The sequence below is a fragment of the Salvelinus fontinalis genome, chromosome 27 (assembly GCF_029448725.1).
Source record: "Salvelinus fontinalis isolate EN_2023a chromosome 27, ASM2944872v1, whole genome shotgun sequence".
In the NCBI taxonomy this organism is placed as follows: domain Eukaryota; kingdom Metazoa; phylum Chordata; class Actinopteri; order Salmoniformes; family Salmonidae; genus Salvelinus; species Salvelinus fontinalis.
In genome coordinates, this window is record NC_074691.1 from 30,623,775 (window position 1) to 30,647,872 (window position 24,098).

The 24,098-nt window shown below is 44.4% G+C and overlaps 2 protein-coding genes across 3 annotated transcripts; both read right to left on the reverse strand.

The window, feature by feature from the left end:
* Nucleotides 1-700: 700 nt before the first annotated feature.
* On the reverse strand, nucleotides 701-10,680 carry LOC129825442 (syntaxin-binding protein 6-like). Its single transcript, XM_055885544.1, has 7 exons — nucleotides 10,350-10,680; nucleotides 9,523-9,682; nucleotides 8,466-8,596; nucleotides 4,481-4,805; nucleotides 4,083-4,181; nucleotides 3,126-3,298; nucleotides 701-2,619 (listed from the first exon to the last, which is right to left on the reverse strand). The coding sequence occupies exons 2-7, from the start codon at nucleotides 9,674-9,676 to the stop codon at nucleotides 2,596-2,598; spliced, it is 906 nt and encodes a 301-aa protein (XP_055741519.1). The 5' UTR covers nucleotides 9,677-9,682; nucleotides 10,350-10,680; the 3' UTR covers nucleotides 701-2,595.
* A 435-nt stretch (nucleotides 10,681-11,115) lies between these two features.
* LOC129825439 (phospholipase DDHD1-like) lies at nucleotides 11,116-24,076 on the reverse strand. Of its 2 annotated transcripts, none has more exons than XM_055885540.1 (13): nucleotides 22,945-24,076; nucleotides 22,542-22,724; nucleotides 21,664-21,792; nucleotides 20,753-20,900; nucleotides 20,034-20,143; nucleotides 18,921-19,027; nucleotides 18,526-18,785; nucleotides 18,290-18,368; nucleotides 18,024-18,173; nucleotides 17,695-17,759; nucleotides 17,145-17,326; nucleotides 15,207-15,455; nucleotides 11,116-14,528 (listed from the first exon to the last, which is right to left on the reverse strand). In XM_055885540.1, the coding sequence occupies exons 1-13, from the start codon at nucleotides 23,732-23,734 to the stop codon at nucleotides 14,344-14,346; spliced, it is 2,637 nt and encodes an 878-aa protein (XP_055741515.1). In that variant the 5' UTR covers nucleotides 23,735-24,076; the 3' UTR covers nucleotides 11,116-14,343. The 2 variants fall into 2 exon arrangements, with proteins under 2 accessions (XP_055741515.1, XP_055741514.1); XM_055885539.1 differs by having other exon boundaries at nucleotides 22,521-22,724; nucleotides 22,945-24,075.
* Between the last annotated feature and the right edge of the window lie 22 nt (nucleotides 24,077-24,098).

Below are 24,098 nucleotides of genomic sequence, written 5' to 3' on the forward strand. Positions count from 1 at the left end.
TACATTTCAGTCATTTAGCAGACACTCTTATCCAGAGTGACTTACAGGAGCAATTAGGGTTAAGTGCCTTGCTCAAGTGCACGTCGACAGATTTTTCACCTAGTCTGCTCAGGGATTCAAACCAGCGGCCTCTCAAATACTGACCCAACACTCATAACCGCCAGATTACCTGCCTGTTAATGGTTTGACACAGAGTTATGACGGGATTGAGCAAATGGGCAGTAACGATCAGGATCCCAAAATATTCCAAACAAACATTTCCTTTTATTCAACAGTCATTGGTGAACATTCACAAGAAACCGTTCTTACCACAAGCAATCTACATGATCTATAAGAACACAGATGTGTTGTATTTTATGCAACAAAACGACATGTTTAAAGAATACCCCATCATCACAAATTACCTTAAGTAATAATGTCACTTGTGATGGCCAGTGGATCAGATTTAACTGCTGTTTGAGCACCCTCCAGTGTTCAGAAATAAGGCAAACACAATTCAGGTACTGTACGTCTCTCTATCCAGGCTACTCAATCCAACCTCTGTTGTATCTAACCTGATTCCACTTATCAACCATGTAATTATTAGAATTGGGTGTGCTAGATTAGATTCAGAGTGAAAACCTACAGGATGGTAGCTCTCCAGGAAGAGTGTTGGAGAGCCCTGCAGTAGGCCCTAACAAAATGAAGACACAGAACGTCAGACGGGTCCCATTTCATTTATTGGGTCAAAAAGAGGAGTGTTAAGATCATTGAAGTTCTCATTAAAAACAGTACATATCTCATGTTAACATTGACACTAAACAGAGCTTCAAGAACTGTTCTAAGACTATGTTAAATAGTCAGCATTTCTAGCAATAATAACATCAGTTCATGGTTTGAACTCCATGATCAGAACATAAAAAAGGTAGTGTAGGCACTTTTCAACTAATCTAGATTCTAGCCAATCTTTCATCAGATCACCAACAGTAACATAGCAACAGAAAGCATGCACAGTCAGGACAAGTGCCATTTTAGGATTTGTCTCCTTAGTTAACTGCCACAATTAAGTCTCATTCAGATACGAGTAGTTGAAAGACAGATTAGGCTTCCCTCTCACTCCATGACAGGTTAAGCATGAAGTGGGATATGTTGTCCCAGTTGATAAAGCATATCAATTTATTTAGTTATTAGTGTTGTGTACAAAAAAAACACTATTAGGCATCGAAAGAAATTCAACAACCACAGGCCTACGCAAGAGCACTCAACTAAACCTTACAAGCCTTTCTGACCCTCATCACTAACCAACTCAGAAGTCTCTTCTCTACAGTGGCCTTCTGAACCGTCAGCACATGAACCTCGTCCCCAGGCTCAATTGCTACCACATAGAGAGCCGGCTGTGTGGACGAGATTATGATCACACACGCAATTCTTCACAGTCAACGTTCCATATCTTGCTTACAACCTCACCTAGAAGAGCCCTGGTCTACATACACAAACCCACCATTATACCGACTGTACTCAAGTCTCTGACATGGAACCAGCAATTAAAGATTAAAAGGGCATGAGACATGTAATTACGATACATATGGTACAAGAGACAAAAACACATACGTGACAAGACAGGGGATCAATGACTCACACATGATTAGACAAAGACCATAGACAAGGATCAGATAGATTATCAACTTGAATTTGGAATAGTGATCAGTGACTAATCAATGGTTTAAATAGTGATTAATGACTAATCAATGGATGATGCAAGCAGGGAGAGGGTAGTGGAGGAATTTAGCAGTGAAAAATAGTGGAACCAAATTAAAGCAAAACAAATTATAGTGCAATATAGGAACCAATACAATAGTCATATTTAGAAAGTGCCAAGAAATCAAGACTATACTTACTAAAGCATCCCCATGCAAAGAAAATAAAAAAGTGTTCCTCATACCCCTGTACCAGCTAGCACAAGACTAAGGCAATAACCTGAAATAGCCATACTTACACATTCAACTCCATTCAAACATTAAATGACTATGTAATCCCCCCCCCCCCCATAGGTAAAATGAATTGAATCAATTTTTTATGTAACGGGCAAAACCACAATTGAAATATACTTCCATAGCGGAGAAGACACGTGAATTCTGAAAAGCTTATTACTGAGAATTCATATGCCAATATTAAAATATCTAAAAACATGTGAAACCCCCAAAATCTAAATCATCAGAACACAGGCTACTGAAGCAGGGAAGACAAGTACACTCAAGTAGTGGGAGCATTGTGACAACATTGCCATCCAGTAAACCAGCTAGCTATGCCATGAAAAGACACCGTCATGTGATCCACAGGTCCCATTCTGGAGGTTAAAGGTCATTCTTAAACTCCGAGGTCCATAACTGGGCCGTCCTCCCCACTGCCCGTCTGTAAAGGTTTCCATGTCTTTTTGACATAGTCAATGTTCTAAGAGCAAGTACCACAACCCTCCACTCCTCACAGAACATCGTCCACTGGGTTTCAACTAAACTATGCCTCAGTCCAACATTAGTATAGAAGTTATTATACATAGAATCAACAGGTGAATTAGGGCCACGGACGCCAGGAGCGGACCCACAGGAAGAGATGCCTCTAGTTTGAATACTTCAGAGCCAGCTAGAGGAGAAAGAAAGTCTCATCATTTTCACATTCTAGCTCATTTCCCCTGAAATAAAAAGGTATTTTCTCTTTGATGGGCCACTTTAAAGCATTCTAGGGCCTAATAGTTTTAGATGAACACCGTCATCCAATTACATAAACATTTAATGAGTTAATTACCTGTGTATATTCGCATCAATGAGAGTGTTACACTGGTATACTTATAATGCCTCCTTTCCAAATGAAGAGATAATTATGAGGATTGATTGGCTCACAATTACTGTAAAACCTAATGGTGAGGGGGTGTTGGTAGCCCTCTGGCTCCCTCATTGGGTAGGTGTTCTAGACAAGGTCAACTACACAGCATAGTGTGGAATGACACTTCATAATACATGTTAAGTTGCTCATACGTCACGAGCATGGCTGGACCAAACGCAGAGGCTGAAATCAAACTTTCGCCCAACTGTGTGTGGTGTGTTAGCGTGTGTGGTGTGGTGTTGATATTTAACAGTGCAACGTCTCACCTTGTGGGCAGTGTCTGCAAACTGCTGGGCTTTGTGCATCAGGTCTACTGTCTTGTCCTCGGCACGGCCCAGTCTCTCCCCACGCTCCTGCAGGGCCTGGCTTGCCCTCTTGACTACACTAGCCATACTGGCCCCTGGGGGGCGCTGCCCACTGGGACTTGCTCTGTGACCGGCTGCACAACACACACAGAGAGACAGAGAGACAGAGAGACAGAGAGACAGAGAGACAGAGAGACAGAGAGACAGAGAGACAGAGAGACAGAGAGACAGAGAGACAGAGAGACAGAGAGACAGAGAGACAGAGAGACAGAGAGACAGAGAGACAGAGAGACAGAGAGACAGAGAGACAGAGAGACAGACAGGCAAGCACTGGTCATGACCACACACAAAGATAGGATACCTAGATGGGTTACCCAACAGGTATAACATTATGTTACAACATCCAAGAACCAGAATCAAAATATCAATCTAGCCCTCTTTGCTTTCTTTTATTCTAAACTAATGTTTGTCGAGAGAGAGGTAACAATCTGTAGGGGGGGCTATTTCATGCCACAGGGACTGGTCAGCTTGGGAGAGAGACTGCCCTACATTTGCTGTTGGTCTGCATCTCTATGCCCTGCTACTGCCTGGCACCTCTCCCTGTGCCACACACACACGTCAGTTGGTTCCATGAGGAGCCGCGTTTCTTCTCACTGTCTCCCTACCCCGCAGACTGAAGACCAGCCTTTGTTATTTTAGCAGGAGGTTTGGACACAAAGTCGCCACTCAGCTAGCCGCAACCTCATAGAAGAGCCATTCTCTACTGTAGCGGAGAGAAGTGTTACAGAGGACAATTGACAAAACCATCAATCGCCTGAGAGAGGATTAGGAACATGAGAATATAAAGGATACAGCCATAGGCTTACCACTAAGGTTTGTTCTTATATTATTGAAGGTTATTTTGTTTTGTACCCTTACCTCCAGCCTGAGGACTGCTTTGTTTTGAAACCATCACCTTCTTCATGCGGTTGAAGAAGACCTTGCAACGGTAGATGACCAGATTCACAGTGCAGGCATCTGTTAGAATGACACCCAATGAGACTGCTAAAAAAAGCTGTATCATAACCATGATCAATAGGGAAAATAGACAGTACAGAATCAAACAGGAAATTGGAGTCTATGCCATATTATGAGGATAAACCACTCCTACGGTCTCAGAATAATGCAAAATGATAGCTGGTCCAGGTTGCTCCCTAACACTTCCCCTAGGTCAAAGTACGTCGATCTGCAAACATAGAAGGGTTTGGACCAAGGGGAAGGGAGTGAATTGGGACTGACTGTTGACAGACTGCACTTCTCCTTTCACACCCCTTTACCTCCTGTGAGTTTGGACTGACAGTTGACAAATTCAGTCTGGCGGGGCCTGGGACCCACTGTGCTCTTCCGTCTAGCCTGGGCCCCTGGACCGCCTCTTTGGCCCCCTTGGGACCCCGGGCTAACCTGGGCCCCTGGACTAGCTCTCTGGTCCTTCTGCTGGTCTCCAGCTGGGCTACCCAGGCCACCAGGGACCCGCTCCTTGCCCTCCCAGTAGGTCTGACAGGCGTGGTACATGATCTGGATGAAGATGCACTTCTCTGCCGCTGAGCTGGCCACCCATTGGTCAAAGGCATTGTCGAACACCAGGTCAAACTCTGGGCAGTCCTGTGGGAGATACAGAAGGGTATACAGATGAGGGATACAATAGAGAGATCATAAGACAGTAGAGGAGAATAGTGTTTTTCCACTTCCGGCGCCGACCGAGATGGCCGCCTCGCTTCGCGTTCCTAGGAAACTATGCAGTATTTTGTTTTTTTATGTGTTATTCCTTACATTGGTACCCCAGGTAATCTTAGATTTCATTACATACAGTCGGAAGGAACTACTGAATATAAGAGCAACATCAACTCACCATCGTTACAACCAGGAATATGACTCTCCCGAAGTGGATCCTGTGTTTTGCCTTCCACCCAATACAATGGATCTGATCCCAGCCGGCGAACCTAAACAACAACGCCGTAAAAGGGGAAAACGAAGCGGTCTCCTGGTCAGGCTTCGGAGACGGGCACATCGCGCTCCACTCCTAGCATAATACTCGCCAATGTCCAGTCTCTTGACAATAAGGTTGATGAAATCCGAGCAAGGGTAGCTTTCCAGAGAGATATCAGAGACTGTAACGTCCTTTGCTTCACGGAAACATGGCTTACTCGAGAGACGCTAACGGAGTCGGTGCAGCCAGCTGGTTTCTTCACGCATCGCGCCGACAGAAACAAACATCTTTCTGGTAAGAAGAGGGGCGGGGGTGTATGCCTTATGATTAACGAGACGTGGTGTGATCAGAACAACATACAGGAACTCAAGTCATTCTGTTCACCTGATATAGAATTCCTCACAATCAAATGTCGACCGCATTATCTACCAAGGGAATTCTCTTCGATTATAATCACAGCCGTATATATTCCCCCCCAAGCAGACACATCGATGGCCCTGAACGAACTTTATCTGACTCTTTGTAAACTGGAAACCACACACCCGAAGGCTGCATTCATCGTAGCTGGGGATTTTAACAAGGCTAATCTGAAAACAAAACTCCCTAAATTCTATCAGCATATCGATTGTGCTACCAGGGCTGGTAAAACCTTGGATCATTGTTATACTAACTTCCGCGACGCATATAAGGCCCTCCCCCGCCCTCCTTTTGGAAAAGCTGACCACGACTCCATTTTGTTGCTTCCAGCCTACAAACAGAAACAGCAAGCTCCCGCGCTCAGGTCTGTTCAACGCTGGTCCGACCAATCTGATTCCACGCTTCAAGACTGCTTCGATCACGTGGATTGGGATATGTTCCGCATTGCGTCCAACAACAACATTGACGAATACGCTGATTCGGTGAGCGAGTTCATTAGAAAGTGCATTGACGATGTCGTACCCACAGCAACATTTAAAACATTCCCAAACCAGAAACCGTGGATTGATGGCAGCATTCGCGTGAAACTGAAAGCTCAAACCACTGCTTTTAACCAGGGCAAGGTGACCGGAAACATGACCGAACACAAACAGTGTAGCTATTCCCTCCGCAAGGCAATCAAACAAGCTAAGTCCCAGTATAGAGACAAAGTAGAGTCGCAATTCAACAGCTCAGACACAAGAGGTATGTGGCAGGGTCTCGCTTTGAGGACAATACAGTGCCACTGACGGCCCGCTACCAAAACCTGCGGGCTCTCCTTCACTGCAGCCGAGGTGAGTAAAACATTTAAACGTGTTAACACTCGCAAGGCTGCAGGCCCAGACGGCATTCCCAGCCGCGTCCTCAGAGCATGCGCAGACCAGCTGGCTGGTGTGTTTAAGGACATATTCAATCAATCCTTATCCCAGTCTGCTGTTCCCACATGCTTCAAGAGGGCCACCATTGTTCATATTCCCAAGAAAGCCAAGGTAACTGAGCTAAATGACTACCGCCCCGTAGCACTCACTTCCGTCATCATGAAGTGCTTTGAGAGACTAGTCAAGGACCATATCACCTCCACCCTACCTGACACCCTAGACCCACTCCAATTTGCTTACCGACCCAATAGGTCCACAGACGACGCAATCGCAACCACACTGCCCTAACCCATCTGGACAAGAGGAATACCTATGTGAGAATGCTGTTCATCGACTACAGCTCAGCATTTAACACCATAGTACCCTCCAAACTCGTCATCAAGCTCGAGGTGCGTTCTGAGCCCTCTCCTGTACTCCCTGTTCACCCACGACTGCGTGGCCATGCACGCCTCCAACTCAATCATCAAGTTTGCGGACGACACTACAGTGGTAGGCTTGATTACCAACAACGACGAGACAGCCTACAGGGAGGAGGTGAGGGCCCTCGGAGTGTGGTGTCAGGAAAATAACCTCACACTCAACGTCAACAAAACAAAGGAGATGATTGTGGACTTCAGGAAACAGCAGAGGGAGCACCCCCCTATCCACATCGACGGGACAGTAGTGGAGAGGGTAGTAAGTTTTAAGTTCCTCGGTGTACACATCACGGACAAACTGAATTGGTCCACCCACACAGACAGCGTTGTGAAGAAGGCGCAGCAGCGCCTTTTCAACCTCAGGAGGCTGAAGAAATTCGGCTTGTCACCAAATGCACTCACAAACTTCTACAGATGCACATTCGAGAGCATCCTGTCGGGCTGTATCACCGCCTGGTACGGCAACTGCTCCGCCCACAACCGTAAGGCTCTCCAGAGGGTAGTTAGGTCTGCACAACGCATAACCGGGGGCAAACTATCTGCCCTCCAGGACACCTACACCACCCGATGTCACAGGAAGGCCATAAAGATCATCAAGGACAACAACCACCCGAGCCACTGCCTGTTCACCCCGCTATCATCCAGAAGGCGAGGTCAGTACAGGTGCATCAAAGCAGGGACCGAGAGACTGAAAAACAGCTTCTATCTCAAGGCCATCAGACTGTTAAACAGCCACCACTAACATTTAGTGGCCGCTGCCAACATACTGACTCAACTCCAGCCACTTTAATAATGGGAATTGATGGAAATTATGTAAAAATGTATCACTAGCCACTTTAAACAATGCCACTTAATATAATGTTTACATATCCTACATTACTCATCTCATATGTATATGTATATACTGTACTCTATATCATCTACTGCATCTTGCCATCTTTATGTAATACATGTATCACTAGCCACTTTAAACTATGCCACTTTATGTTTACATACCCTACATTACTCATCTCATATGTATAGACTGTACACTATACCATCTACTGCATCTTGCCTATGCCGTTCTGTACCATCACTCATTCATATATCTTTATGTACATATTCTTTATCCCTTTACACTTGTGTGTATAAGGTAGTAGTTGTGGAATTGTTAGGTTAGATTACTTGTTGGTTATTACTGCATTTATGGAACTAGAAGCACAAGCATTTCGCTACACTCGCATTAACATCTGCTAACCATGTGTATGTGACAAAATTTGATTTGATTTGATTTTAGTGGACCAAACCAATCGCCCAGAAACACATGGGTCAGAATCCTGGTGCTCCAAACCCAATTCAACCCTTTACCCATCAAGACCTGATTGCTCTACTAGTCTAATTAGCCCCCAAACCTCACTGATTCTCATCCATTCTGCTTTGGGAAACTGAACATGGCAGAGGGGGCTAAGGAGAGAGGAATGAAATGGATGGGTTTGGGATACAGGGCTTCCAGAGAGTCTAGGCAGTACAGGCTAAGATCCACAGAAAAAACACAAAAATAACTACACAGAATATCACGTCTATACTAACTCTATGATGACATCACCTTGTTGGGGTCGATGCCATCGACCTGGCGGAGCTGCTCCACGCTCCACTGTGACCTCCTGGTGAAGGGGGCAGAGCCTCCAAACTGCTTGACCTTGGTGATGAGGAGCTGGGCTGGCCTCTTATTGGTCACTGGGGGATTAGGAGGGGTCATGGGTTAGAAATATGAAACCCAAGCACACGTCATATAACCCCAAAATATCAAAGTAAATCTACACAGTACTACAATGAAGACAGGATATAAAGAATAGATTTAGGATTCACTTTCCACTACTAAACGCGCATTTAATTTTTTACAAACATTGGACACACACGGGACCAGTCACCATCACAGATCAACAAACAGACCGCCAATGCACATTCTTCTTCAGTGGATTCTCTTGTTCAAATGATATGAGGGGTTGTAATGGGGGGAGACTGGCAGTGCCAGCTGAGGATACTAGTCACTCTTCCATCAGTGGTGTAATTGGGATGGGGTGAATAGTCCCTCAAGGGACACTGGGGCAGTGAATGCCCATGGCTCTGGGTGACTTCATCACAGTAACAATAGCTACTATGGATGGAGAGTGAGTGACACTGAAAATCTAAATAATATTCAAGTGATCCTTCCGGCTCAATTATAGGATCCATGTCCTCTGACAACGTCAGACTCAGTGGTATTAGATAGCCAGCATCACAATGTCCTGACTGCAACACAATGAATACCTCTGCATCCTTCCAGTCAGATAATTCCACCATGAGATGGCTAAACAATGCAGCCTTTTAATCCTGAACAAGAGAGTTGTATAAATACACAGCAGATCAACAAGTCCTGGATTTAAAATTCAAGTCTCAATGGTCCCATCTGAGAGAAATATGTTACAGGAGCCTAATTGACAGACAGATCTATGTCTTAGAGAAATAGGTTACAGGAGCCTACCTGACAGATGTATGTCAGAGAAATATGTTACCGGAGCATACTTGACAGACAGATCTATCTATGTCTTAGAGAAATATGTTACAGGAGCCTACTTGACAGACAGATCTATATCTTAGAGAAATATGTTACAGGAGCCTACCTGACAGACAGATGTATGTCATATATTCTCCCTTGCCTCCAGTGGGCAAAAAGGGAACCTTTTTCCTTTTTCTCCTCTTAACCTCCACAGCCACGAGTATCCTCTCATCCCGGGGGGAAAACACTTCCCTGTTGATAACTGACTGGATATTCATAGTGATCTGGGAGTAGGATAGACAATAGACAAAATAGACAGACAGATTGACAAGGGAAAATATTGAGTATTTTACTCTTGTGAGTCACATGCTTAGTGTATTGTCTTCCAAATGAATACCATCTTATGTGAAAGGTTAGCTACAGAGTGTTACACCAGATAATGTTATTTAACCAATGATGTGTTTGTATTCAATTACAGTCTGATATTCAGTTTAACACCAGGTCACCAGGTGTTTAGTGTAGCGCAGAGATTTCTTCATGAGCAAAACAAGAAATTAATTAAATAACACAACATTTTCTAAATTCAAAAACGGACCACCTGCATCTGGCCACTTTACGAGACCCGTGTTTCCATAAATCAAGGGACGAAGACAGTGTCGCCAAAGTGTTACACCAAACAGTACTGATCCTGTAACTCCCAGCAATGGATACCAAAACTCTTCGGTTAAACCACATTCTCTGGTGCAACAATCTGTATTGTAGCTAGTGAAAGGTAAACCTCACGCCTGTTAGAGTGTGAGACGCATTAAACTGATTCAAAATAATGTGTCATGGGTCCTCTTTATTCGTTAAAATTTGATTACATTTATCATCATCAAAATGCTTTATCGATTATTCTTTAGTAACCCTCGACATATAACTGAGAGAAGAAAGTTGTATGGTATACAATACCTTTTTTGTTGCTTTACTCCACCAAGATGCAGAAACAGCTGATTACCGAACGACTCGTATAACTGTCAGGCTGCCCTCTCTAATCAACCGCTACAAGGTTTACAATCCGAGTTAAATTTCTACTCTAGAGGATTGCGGAGAAGGTGGCTGTCTGGAGACCATCCCATTTGAACAAGTTAGAAGTCACGTGGGAAAATTGATTTATTGGTTTGAATCTCATACAATAATTCATTTACATCTTGGTTTACCATCATTCTTTATGGGCTTACTCTTTGCAGGTTGCGCTCTCAAAGTCATACTTTAAACAGGAAATCAGCAGTAAAAACAATAACAACGGCACCCCACTGCTGGTTTGGTAAAAAGATGAGGGATTGTGCTGGATAAATGTTTTCACTCTCCAATCCATAGACAGCTATGTATGTAAGGATCCATCAAACGTATTGTTTTAATCATGTTTTGAGGCTATATGGTGTTTGTTTCCATTTTTTGTTTACAAACATTGGAGTAAAACAAGCTTATATTTTGGGTTCTGATAGAGTGTGACAGTTGAACTAAGCTCATGAGACATTTATAAGTTATATTCTTCAAGAATCAGTGGGTACATATCATTCATTTACAAGTCAAATAAAGATGTAGTAACTGCTGATTTCCCCTTTAAAAACTTGAATTTGCCATGACACTATTTCCAAAGCTCACTGATATGGTCGTCTTTATTTATTCAAAAGTAGGCCTAATGTTGAATGAACTGAGACCACAGACAGACAGCTGTAGAGATATAGTTTAATGTAAAACAAAAGGTTTACCAAGGTTAAGCACCACGTCATTCATTTGAAGTGGGAACGAAAAAAAATGGTTTACACTAGTTACCACAATCAAAAAGTAAAATTGGCTACCGTAAAAATGTATGAAAACAAAAATGTGCTTAATTTAAGGTTCGGGGTAGGCATAAGTTTAGCAGGGTGGTTAAGGTTCGGGTTAGGCATAAGTTTAGCAGGGTGGTTAAGGTTCGGGTTAGGCATAAGTTTAGCAGGGTGGTTAAGGTTCGGGTTAGGTTTGAAATCCCATTTTAAGAAGAAACATTTTACAAATATGCAGGGTTTTTGACTTTGTGGCTGTGGTAACTAGTGGCGACCGTTAAAAAGAGTGAGCATGAGTAGATTGGACAGTGAGTGGAGAGGAGACATGACAGAAACATAGTGTCCTCTGGTGGAAGGCAAAAGGGAATACGGCTGAAGGGAGGATGACCCACAACACAATCACAATTACATTTCCTTAGCACAGGAGGTTGGTGGCACCTTAATTGGGGAGGACAGGCTCGTGGTAATGGATGAAGGGGGACGGGCTCGTGGTAATGGATGAAGGGGGACGGGCTCGTGGTAATGGATGAAGGGGGACGGGCTCGTGGTAATGACTGTAGCGGAATTGGTGGAATGGTATCAAATGGTTTCCATGTGTTTAAGCCATTCCATTTGCGCCGTTCCATCCGTTATGAGTCGTCCTCCCCTCAGCAGCCTCCACTGTTGCCTAGGGTACAGTACTTCATTTTGTCATGAATGACAACTCTATGCAAAATTAAGAGAAGACATCTATGTCACTTACACGTCATGGCACATGAATGGGTAAATTGTATCCTAAGGACGATGAACCTATCATCTCTATGAGTGTAACAGTGACAACATCCCACTGGGCACACACTGGTTGAATCAATGTTGTTTCCACGTCATTTCAATGAAATTACGTTGAACCAACGTGGAATAGTGAATTGACGTCTGTGCCCAGTGGGACGACATGTAAACAAGGATATAAAGAACCAAGGAGAGAAGCATGGGTAAGACTCACTAAGAGGTTTCTCAATAACCTTTCATACTACAGAGCCAAACTGTGCTGTGTTGTACTGGCCTAGTCTGGTTATGCATCCACCATAGCTGTTAGAACCATGCTAGAAAGGACAATGTGAAAATAAAATATCTGTGCCAGCACAGTTTGATTTGGTTCGGCCCTGTAGTGGGAACCAGGTGTTAGAGCAAAGGCATGGGGATGGCAGAGTAGAATACCTAGGAATCTTACAGTCTGATCTAACAAGGGAGGCTTTCAAATACATCTGAGGAGAAATGAAATAGCTAACATTCACAAGACAGTAAAAAGTAATCCTAACAGATACTGTGTTAAAAAAAACTCTGTTGTGTTTACATAAATCATGTTAAAAAACGTCCTGATGGCAAGCTTTATTCTGGCAGAGAGATCTGACGTAAGTGATGTCATTCGATGTTAGTGTAATTACTTTGCTAAAAGCCTTTAACAAATGAGCCTGCATGCTGTAATCCCTCACTAACAGCAAGACATTTTTTAAAAACCTTTATTTAACTAGGCAAGTCAGTTAAGAACAAATTCTTATTTACAATGACGGCCAAACCCGGACAACGCTGGGCCAATTGTGCGGCACCCTATGGGACTCCCAATCACGTCCGGATGGGATTCAGCCGGGATTCAAACCAGGGACTGTAGTGTCACGTTTTGCACCTGAGATGCAGTGCCTTAGACCGCTGCGCCACTCGGGAGCCCAAGCATGTACATACTGCATGCTTTGTTTTCATTTTGACCCAAATCATTATTGATTCTAATAAAGTATATTGTATTAGTACAGTGTATTATCCAGTCCTCTCCAATGCAACTCTCTTTAGTTACTTGGATGTAAATAAAATATGTTGCATGGGTCCTTCATGCCTGTGTTCCTCTTGTTTTACTCATATGTTGTCTGTTTGTTGCCTGACTAGAAAGTTACTGCGTTATGTGCAACATGTTAGTAGTACAAACAGATATAGTAGTGCTCTGTTGGATCAAGACAATTCACGGTAGAACTAAAACAATTCTGTGGTCTTCCCGATGGATGGATCAGCCAAGAGACCGAACCTGCCATTAAGTTATGAGACAAGCAAATAACTGTATATGGCAACTTTGCTCAAATTGTCTACTTAACATTAGCATCTTTCCATCATCCCTTATAAAAACGTTCAGTTAGTTAGTTAGTGTAAACATGGTACCTCAACATATCATCATCGTAGCAGTACAGGTAGTCTATAGAGCTACATTCTATTTACTCTACCACGTGCTCAGGTCCAATGACCTCATCAATAAAGCAGCATTAACCCTAGCCTGGTCAAACCAGACTGAACGGAAAAAACAATGTTTAACCAGGCTACTTCAAACCTTCTGCAACAATCCACTTTGATCCACCAAACGGGTTGAAATCAAATGATGAAATCAAATGGGTTTCAATGTTCTGAGGGATGGATTTGGATGTAACGCTCTCAACAGACTAAACATCTAAATGAGTGTTGATGCTGGGAGTTGTGAGAGGAGAGGTTGGGCTAGAGGCATGGCTACAGTTTCAGCAGTCACACAGACTCACTCAAAGCTGTGTCCGACACCAACACAGTCACTGCCGAGTCCAAGATAATGAACACTGACAGATGCTTGATCCTAGAGTCATCATTTAGTCACAGGAAAGAGGAACAGTCTTCATTGAGGTTGGTGTGTGCCTGGGGAGTAAAGTTTTCAATAAACCCACAGGGTGGGTATATGAGGAACAGTCACTATTAGGACCATAGGTACGGTCTTTGACGGGATGACCACAGGCTGTGAAGTGGTCTCTGATACACAGTTATGTCTAATCGGTCTGGTCGCAAATTTCTGTGTGTACACTGGCACTGGGAGACTATTATATGTGTTGAGGGAAAGGGAAAAAGAGTGTGTCTCTCTCTCTGTGTCTGTGTGTCGTGTGTGTGTGTGTGTGTGTGTGTGTGTGTGTGTGTGTGTGTGTGTGTGTGTGTGTGTTCCTCTCTCTGTGTGTGTGTCTGTGTGTGTGTGTGTGTGTCTCTCTGTGTGTGTGTGTGTGTGTGTGTGTGTGTGTGTGTGTGTGTGTGTGTGTGTGTGTGTGTGTGTGTGTGTGTGTGTGTGTGTGTGTGTTCCTCCCTGTGTGTGTGTTGGCTGTGGGTTAGGATAACTCTGGGTTATCCTCAGAGAGCTGAGTGGGATACCCCTGTCTATACATGAAGGTGAGAAGAAACAGTGCCACGTCATGTGAACACCAATAGGCTGTGTGCGAGGTCACCGCCGACCAATAGCGGCTCTCCACCATGCCTTCTCGCAGCTCAAAGTCAATGCGCCTCTCCAACTCCACTGTAACACAAAGAAAGACAGAGTTAAAGCAAACACTTGTAATACTAGCCATAGATACTGTAACCAAACAGAATTAGAAAAGGAAATAGGAAAAGGACATAGTTCGTAGTAAAGTCCACTGCTGGTTTCCCATAACAATATGACGGAGCATACCTGGGTTTTTCAAACACTTTATATACGAACACTTGATTTAGCTTGAGTTTGTACTTTTGGTTATGTTACAGGGCAGAGTTTCTAGATGTCTTCATTATGATACAGGTTTGGTTATGTTACAGGGCAGAGTTTCTAGATGTCTTCATTCCAAGGAGGTTTTCTAGGCCACTGTGCTCTGGCTTCTTGGTTGTATTGCCGGGTTAATGTTAAAGCACTTTGTGACAACTGCAGTAATAAGGGTTTTACAAATACATTTGATTGGTTAATTGGTTGAATGATTGGTTGATTGATTATGCCTGACACACTAAATCAAGCACACCTCAAGTATTTAGTATTTGCAATACATATTTGATCCAGGTCTGTGGGAGAGCAGTAGGGTAGGTGCTTCGGTTAAATAGATCTGTCATGCGATAATTGAAAAGACAACATTTCACTAACCGTTGGGCTAGTTGGACACATTTTCTACTAGCCCGGTCTGAAAAGTACTAGCCACGGGCTAGCTTGATTTCCATCCCTGATACGTACATGTGGTGTTGTCCAGGATAGCTGAGGTGGACCGAGACATGGAGGACTCTATTTCCCTTGTCTCCTCTACTACAGGTAACTTCTCTAACTCCGTAGCCACACCCTCCTCTCCTGATACGGCATTATCCACCTCCAAGACCCCGCCCTCTGAATCGGAAGGCTCCTCCTCCACGTTGCCCACCTGACCACTTGAGCGTGAGAAGCGGGAGAAGAAGATCCCCCCAATGCCTTTCCCGAGACTGGCCGCACCTGCCGACATGGAGAACACAGTGAAACTCAAAGACAGACAGACACACACACATACAAACACACATACACAATCACATGGAGCAGCACAGCACAGAACAACACATATCAATCAACTAATGTGTCCTCACAGATATAGGCAGGAAAACCCAATAACATTTATACTGTACATAGCACACCCACGCATTTACAAATCATTACCTTAGATTTGGTCCTATACAGCAAAGTGTTCTTTAAAAAAATATGATCTAATCCTGAATAAAGGAAATATATGAATCAGAGGACCTCTAGTGTCAATCCTTGTTAAAATACTTAATTGCTCTCCATTGATTTGTTGAGGTTGTGTTTTCTGGACAGTGTTTCAGCTATGCAAGCTTCTTCTGTTTCAGCTAGATCAAATGACATCTTTCCACACAATTACATATAAACAAAAGTATGTGGACACCTGCTCGTCGAGCATCTCATTCTGATATCCTGGGCATTAATATCGAGTCGGTCCCCCACTTTGCTGCTATAACAGCCTTGACTCTTCTGGGGAGGCTTTTCACTAGATGTTGGAATATTTCTGTGGGGACTTGCTTCCATTCAGCCACAAGAGCATTAGTGAGGTCGGGCACTGATGTGGGGCGATTAGGCATGGTTTGCAGTCGTGAGGGCTCTGTGCAGGCCAGTCAAGTTCTTCCACACCGATCGACAAACAATTTCTGTATGGACCTCGCTTTGTGCACGGAGGCTTTGTCATGTTGAAACTGGAAAGGGCCTTCCCCAAATTGTTGCCACAAAGTTGGAAGCACAGAAATGGTCTGGCATCCGCCAAACCTAGATTAGTCTGTCGGACTGCAAAATGGTAAAGCGTGATTCATCACTCCAGAGAATGCGTTTCCACTGCTCCAGAGTTCAAGGGCGGCAGGCTTTGCACCACTCAAGCCGGCGCTTGACAATGTCACATTGTGATCTTAAGCTTGTGTGTGGCTGCTCGGCCATGGAAACCCATTTCATGAAGCTCCCGACTAACAGGTCTTGTGCTGACGTTGCTTCCAGAGGCAGTTTGGAACTCGGTAGTGAGTGTTACAACCGAGGACAGAATTTTTACACACTACACGCTTCAACACTCAGCTGGCCCGATCGAGGCTGAGCCTTTGTTGCTCCTAGACGTTTCCACTTCACAATGACAGCATTTAGAGTTGACTGGGGCAGATCTAGCAGGGCAGAAATTTGACGAACTGACATGTTGGAAAGGTGGCATCCTATGACGGTGCCACATTGAAAGTCACTGAGCTCTTCAGTAAGGCCATTCTACTGCCAATGTTTGTCTATGGAGATTGCATGGATGTGTGCTCGATATAATACACCTGTCAGCAACAGGTGTGGCTGACATAGCCGAATCCACTAATTTTAAGGTGTGTCCACATACTTTTGTGTATGTGGGTGGGTCTGTCCTTGACTAAACCCAAACAGCCCACTCTCGCCACTATGACCGAACAGCCCACTCTCGCCACTATGACCTAACAGCCCACTCTCTTCACTATGACCTAACAAAAGAAGGCGATTTCAGGAAAGTCCAAAATAAAAACAACAAGATAAACAAAGAACAAAGTCTAAATAGCAAGGAGATAAAAATAAAGAATCTGATACAGAAAGTCCCTATGTCTCTCCCTTCCTCCCCCCTCTCTCTCCCGCTCCCTCTCTCACCCATAATGCTGGCTTTCCCCAGGTTTGTGATGGACTCTCCGTAGTGTCTTCGGGTCTGAGGGGGGGAGGTACAGGGGCTGGGGAGGCTCTCCGTGTCCGAGATGGATGCTCTCTCCTTCAGTGCAGGGTTGAGCAGCGTAGGACGGATCTGGTCGTATGGTGTCGGACTACATGTGTTATACCTGTAGAACCCGGTCACAATATACACATGTCATTCACAAACATGGAAATTCCTGATTCATACAACACTGCTCCAGGGGTGCTGCTCCACCGCCGATTATTTGCTGTTCCCAATCTGTTAGTGTTAGTGTGTGTGTGTGTGTGTGTGTGTGTGTGTGTGTGTGTGTGTGTGTGTGTGTGTGTGTGTGTGTGTGTGTGTGTGTGTGTGTGTGTGTGTGTGTGTGTGTGTGTGTGTGTGTGTGTGTGTGTGTGTGTGTGTGTGTGTGTTGACTGTGAACTAATATATTCAAAATAACATATTAAATTCACTACTCCCCAGTGTAACTCATTCTGACCTATTCTTCTCAAACATACTCAATCCACTACTCACCAGTGTATTTGGACAGGTGAAATGTTACTGTAGTTCTTTAAGATCAGTGGCTCCAATCGGTAAGCCTGAAAATACAGCCATAGGCATCATTAAGCACATCCATCATGCAATCAGCAATCTTGATACTGGAACCCAGAACCAAATCTTGCTGCGCTAGCTAGCTAGCCGCTTGATGTGATTCTGAAGGCGGAAATGGCAGCTGAGCCTCTACCAAAGCTCTTCCCCTTTCACCTTCCAATCCTTTATCGGTACAGTATACTTCAGTATACCATCAGTGACTGACTGCATGACTGAATGACTCTACTGTCTGGTTCAGCTGGTTGGCTCACCACAGGGTCAGTAGGATGAAAGACGTTGAAGAGACGTTGGCAGATGGATTTGGGTAAGATGTGATCCTGAGTCACGTTGTTCCCCGGTCGGATCCCTCGTAACGCCAAGAACACGGCAAGGGGAGAACCCATGCAGAAAAAGTTCTCCACCTAGAAGCAAATAAACGGCGCAGAGAACATCAGAGGATGACAAAGGGTTAATTCCCAGCTCAGTAGGTCTGTCACAACAATTAGAAGGAATGGAATAAAGAATATGTCGACGTCACCTTAAATTTCAAGGCTGAAGAAGAGCCTTCAGATGACGGGGATTGCAACCCAGCAAACTGATTTTCCAAATCTCGTAACCTTTTAGACATGAATGCAACACAACATTATCACACAACTATAAATTAACATTGACATTTAACACTGGGGACAAATTACAGTGGGCGACTGGGTGACCACTGTGTTCATCCGTTTGGTGCCTAATGAATATGACCCTGGCTAGGGAGTGTCTACCTACCTGAGTCGTGTGAGTCTCATCTCCTCTTGTAGTTGACGCCCCTGACAGCTTGGCCAGCGCTCTTGCATCACCTCGGGTTCGGCCCATAGTTCTTCATGACGGAAGTGTACCGGATCCCAGCCTGTCATGATGTCGAAGGTTATGACACAACCCAGGGAGTGGGACACGATGGACACCTTGCCACTCTCCCCAAACTCAGGGTTCCGCATGCAGAAGAGGCTGTAGAGACGATTCAGCTCCTGAGTTAGACCCTTAGTGATCTACAGAAACAAACAGTGGGACCAATTAGATTTTGTGTGTGGCTGAGAGTGATTTCTGTGTGGGACTGTTCAATGCAACACATGATAAGTGTGTGTGTTTGTGTGTATCTGTGTATGTTTGTGAGAGGATCTCACCTCGTCTCTGTACAGAGGGCTGGTGTAGTACATGATGTCCATGGCACTGCTGTTGAGCATGTCCCTGAGTCCACGAACCTTGTCTGGAGTGATGGAGTCCACCGTGTCTACAACCATCACACACACACACACACACCACACACACACACAAAGTCATTAACAAAGAACACATTTCAACCCGTCTGGTGAGAAGCCCAGTCCAATACAGCATGTACAGTAAATAACTGTTGTATTGTTGTCATGCGTTACGGCTAAAGCACAAACAGACCAGTGGGTTCACAGGTTAAGTTGTTTGTCTTCATTACACATCAACAGCTGTTACTGCATTTACCTCTTAGAACAAATTGAAAGTGAGGTCCAAAGTAGATGTGGAAAAATATTACACAAGCACATACAATGTTACTCACATGATAAAAACAGACACCACACCCTGCAATCTATGCTACCACAGACAATGTTTCCACCACTTAGGTGTTCAATCTATGCTACCACAGACAACGTTTCCACCACTTAGGTGTTCAATCTATGCTACCACAGACAGCGTTTCCACCACTTAGGTGTTCAATCTATACTACCACAGACAACGTTTCCACCAATTAGGTGTTCAATCTATGCTACCACAGACAGCGTTTCCACCACTTAGGTGTTCAATCTATGCTACCACAGACAATGTTTCCACCACTTAGGTGTTCAATCTATGCTACCACAGACAACGTTTTGACCACATAGGAGTTCAATCTATGCTACCACAGACAATGTTTCCACCACTTAGGTTTTCAATCTATGCTACCACAGACAATGTTTCCACCACTTAGGTGTTCAATCTATGCTACCACAGACAATGATTCCACCACTTAGGTGTTCAATCTATGCTACCACAGACAACGTTTTGACCACATAGGAGTTCAATCTATGCTACCACAGACAATGTTTCCACCAATTAGGTGTTCAATCTATGCTACCACAGACAATGTTTCCACCACTTAGGTGTTCAATCTATTTCTACCACAGACAACGTTTTGACCACATAGGAGTTCAATCTATGCTACCACAGACAACGTTTTGACCACATAGGAGTTCAATAGGTCACAAAGTGAGAGTGGGCACACATACCTCCATCCAGGCACAGTTTGGACCTCCACTCCACAGGAAGGAACTCCACGTGTCCTGTGGAACGATCTGAGAAATGCTTCTCCTCCATCTTTCTAGCAGCCTCCCTCATCCTATAGACGAGAAATGGCACAGACACAGATCCACATTAAGAAAAAATACATCACCAAGAATATTTGGTCATATTTCCTATGAATACCCTCTTTCTGAAGCATTATACATGCATTATTAATGCATCAAAATGCAAAACATACAGTTTGTGACTACCACATGAAGCTGGTTGACAGGATGCAAAGAGTGTGCAAAGCTGTCATCAAGGCAAAGGGTGGATACTTTGAAGAATCTCAAATATAAAACATGTTTTGATTTGTTGAACACTTTTTCAGTTACTACATGATTCCATATGTGTTATTTCATAGTTTTGATGTCTTCACTATTATTCTACAATGTAGAAAATAGTAAAAATAAAGAAAAGCCTTGAATGAGTAGGTGTGTCCAAACTTTTGACTGGTGCTGTAGGTGATAATAATTGCTCATTAACAATGGTTCAGTGAGGAACTTAGATTTAATCCTCCAATGTTTGGTATACTTTCTCATACTCTGCTCACTTTCCCCATAATATTACTATATTATAAACATATTAGATTGTATAAAACCCGTTGACAGGGTCTGAGAGAGTTTTATACTATATCGTCACTGAGTTCCTTGTTCCTGTAACTCACATGCTTGTGTTCCTGATGATGCGGCCCTGGTCCATCTTCTGACCAATCCCGTGCACCACAAAGACGATGTGTGTTGTTTCGGGCGGGGTGTCCTCGGGCGCTGCCTCCTCCACATAGCCCCGATGGAGACGCGTCCCACTACTGCCGGCTGAGGAGGAATTAAACCAGCTCTTTTACCATATACAAGAGCACATAGAAACCCAGGGAAACCCAGGGAAACCCAGGGAAGGGCAGGGAAACCCAGGGAAACACAGGGAAACCCAGGGAAACACAGGGAAACCCAGGGAAACCCAGGGAAACAGAGGGAAACACAGGGAAACACAGGGAAACCCAGGGAAACCCAGGGAAACAGGGAAACTCAGGGAAACCCAGGGAAACTCAGGGAAACACAGGGAAACACAGGGAAACACAGGGAAGGGCAGGAAGACACGCTGGAGAAAACCAACTGACAACATTATACCAGAGTTGACAACCGAACGGTACAAAAGATCACCCATTCTCTGCTCATTAATGAGTCACTCAATAAATTGCTGGATGTTTTAAATGTTTTTGTTGTTGTCATCCTCCTATCCATTTCATATGTTGTATGCACATGGATTTCACTTTGTATTGAACGCCATATTAGTGTAAATAAAAACTTGAACTTGATTAGCCTACTGTAACTGTACAGTTATGTAGACCCAAAACAAAGTATTTGAGCAAATCCCACAAAAGTCTGCTAGTTCTTAGTCAGGATCGTTATGAGATGATGAGACATTATAAGGGTTCATACATGCATATGACAAGTCTTACAATACATTATAACCATTATAGGATGCATTGTACCTGCAGGTTTTAAGTAAGGTGTTACACACCATTTGTAGGCAGTGAAACACAGAGGATTCCTATTTCATGTCAGTGGGGATACAAACCTTTGGAGAAGCCCAGTCTCTGGGTGACAGTGCGTGCGATCTTGGAGGTGGTGGCATCACTGTAGAGATACACCTCGTCCACACTGTGCCAGTCCACATGGCTTCGGCTCAGTTTCAAACTGTGGATTGCTGGAGGAAGACGAGGAACAGTAATTAACACAGACCTATTGACTTCATTCTGTTCATGTGAATTAAGTCTCCAGTGACGTTTGGAGAAGTCCCACTTGCACGCACTTAAACAGTAGTCGTGTTCAGTAGTTACTAAATGGAAGAAAATGGTCCCAAACAGATATGAAGTTGTCCAATAAGAATCGCTTGTTTTTCTTTTCTGCAAGCAAAAAGCTTTAAAACATGTTCCTAAGGCGTACCCTAATGAACATGACACAGCTGTCATGTATGTCGTCAATCTGCCATTTTTCCTTCCATTTTTACTATGACAGTTTGTATTCACTTTCAGGTGAACCTCTGAATGTCCACCTGGTTTCGACGGAGCTCGGCTAAAACGAGCTCAGCTGACCAGAGCTTTCTTTGTGACGCTGGCCTAAATGGTTTGACAGTAAAGAAAGACAGCCTACACACAGTATAGTGACTCACTTGCTGTAGTGCTGAACAGTAGCTAGTGTTGTCTGTAGTTAGGTACAGGGACAATGAAAGCACTTCGGAGCAGCATATGCCATGTGCTTTTGCTTAGCCATGTGCGATGTTCTAGCTATGTTTTGTTCTTTCTATATTCAAAGTGTTTGTTTTTGGGTGCAGAACCAGTGGGGTGTGTGTTCATTCATATCATTCACATATACCCTTCATCGACACTGTCACAACCGACGCCCCACACGGCGGCACGCCCATGTCCCACTTGCCATTGAGTCCATCCACTTTACCATCCTTGTTGTCCACTGTGGTGGTCACCACTTCAATGGCGGCCTCGTAGGTCTCCCTCGTCTGGTGCCCCCTGAAACGGGCAAGGTGCTCCAGCTCGATGAGGTCACTCTCGTCCTCCTCAAGGGGAAGCCACGTGCCGTCAACGAACCACTGACCCCTCATCACGGCAATACAGTCCTGCTCTGTGGACATACAGAGGGATTACATTGTGGTTATGGTGATGTCGGTGCAACTCTATTGAATGGGCAGTATCAGTTGCTCAATCTGTGCTCTGACAGGTTTGGGACTGTTATGGCAGCCGTGTTGAATAGAACTGGGGATCGGTGTGATATAATCAGAATTAACATGACAAACAGTGAGGGAGAGAAGAATTGTATATAGTGATAAGAACAGGCTACTCACGGTTCCAGTAGACGGGGTAACATTCTTTGTCTTTGACGTCCACTTCGTAGAGACCACCTCTGACGCAAACAGCCTCAACGTTTACACTTATGGAATCGAGGTCGACTTCATCTTTCTCCCATTCTCTGTCCCCTCCAACCTCTGCGTCCCCTGTCGCCGTCTCTGCTTGAACAGCTCCCCCGTGTGCCACATCTACCAGTTGGGGCTCGGAACCCGTGGCCGACTCACTGGCATCCTCTTGTTCGGTGGTGGGACTCCGACATTTGACCTTGCAGGGATTTAGTTCACATAATTTGCGGTAAATGACTTCAATTTTCAAAGAGTCGTGGCCAACAAATGGCTTCCATGTTCTCTTGTCCTCTTTGTAGAACCATCGCACTTCCTCTGGTCCCAGCTCAGTGACGACCTCCCCGCGGTGCCTGGAACTGGTGGAGCGGTTACGTTTCTTTGTAGTCACATTCCCATCACTTTCGGTGTAGTTCAGGTCGTTTGTGATATCCAAATAATCTGTCCCCGAGTCGGGGAGAGGATGATAGCCCGAGTAAGCTTCCTCCACTAGGCCCAATAGCATGCTGTCCTGAGATAAACGGTGATCGCCTAGCAGCAGCGGAGGCAGGTGTATTTCCAAGCCGGACTGGACCGAGTCCATCTCCCCGTGTATATTCTCTCCCATCGGGTCCTCGTAGCAGGTCACAAACACATCATTGGCCATATCCCAGTCATTGCTGCTCACGGAATTATTATCCGAGCTCAGTTGACAGGTCGACTTTATGTCCTTAAAATTGCTCATGACTTGACAAAAAAAGAGCCTATTGTCTAAATAAACAATATAGTCTAGCCTACGTCCTCAACCTTATTTCTGTGCCTTTTGCTTGCCTACTGGTTTGTCATAGATAGGTCCAGGACTAACGGTTTCAAAACCTTCTCCTTGCTTATTACCACAAATGCCACCATCTGTGCGCCGGTTCATCCACTCACCCAGAAATAGGCTACCGAAATTGAGACTTTTTGAAATTATTGAAAGATAGATCTACTGGCAGGAACAAAGTGGGACTCTGGGGAGGCTATCTGTTCACCTATTGTATTCGCCTTTCCTATCTGCGGTTTGCTTACTACAGATGGTCGACTAAGTGCTCCTCCCAAATGCGCGAAAA

Excerpts from the sequence above, each read along its gene's own strand:
- LOC129825442 (XM_055885544.1), bottom strand. The coding sequence starts at position 9,676 with ATGAATATCCAGTCAGTTATCAACAGGGAAGTGTTTTCCCCCCGGGAT. Across the intron at positions 4,182-4,480 it reads TCAGTCCAAACTCACAGGAG|ATGCCTGCACTGTGAATCTG; the intron begins GTAAAGGGGTGT and ends TCATTCTAACAG. Across the intron at positions 2,620-3,125 it reads TTGCAGACACTGCCCACAAG|CTGGCTCTGAAGTATTCAAA; the intron begins GTGAGACGTTGC and ends TTTCTCCTCTAG.
- LOC129825439 (XM_055885539.1), bottom strand. The coding sequence starts at position 23,734 with ATGAGCAATTTTAAGGACATAAAGTCGACCTGTCAACTGAGCTCGGAT. Across the intron at positions 19,028-20,033 it reads CAAACTGTGCCTGGATGGAG|ACACGGTGGACTCCATCACT; the intron begins GTATGTGTGCCC and ends TGATGGTTGTAG. Across the intron at positions 17,760-18,023 it reads TTCATCCTACTGACCCTGTG|GCTTACCGATTGGAGCCACT; the intron begins GTGAGCCAACCA and ends CTGTATTTTCAG.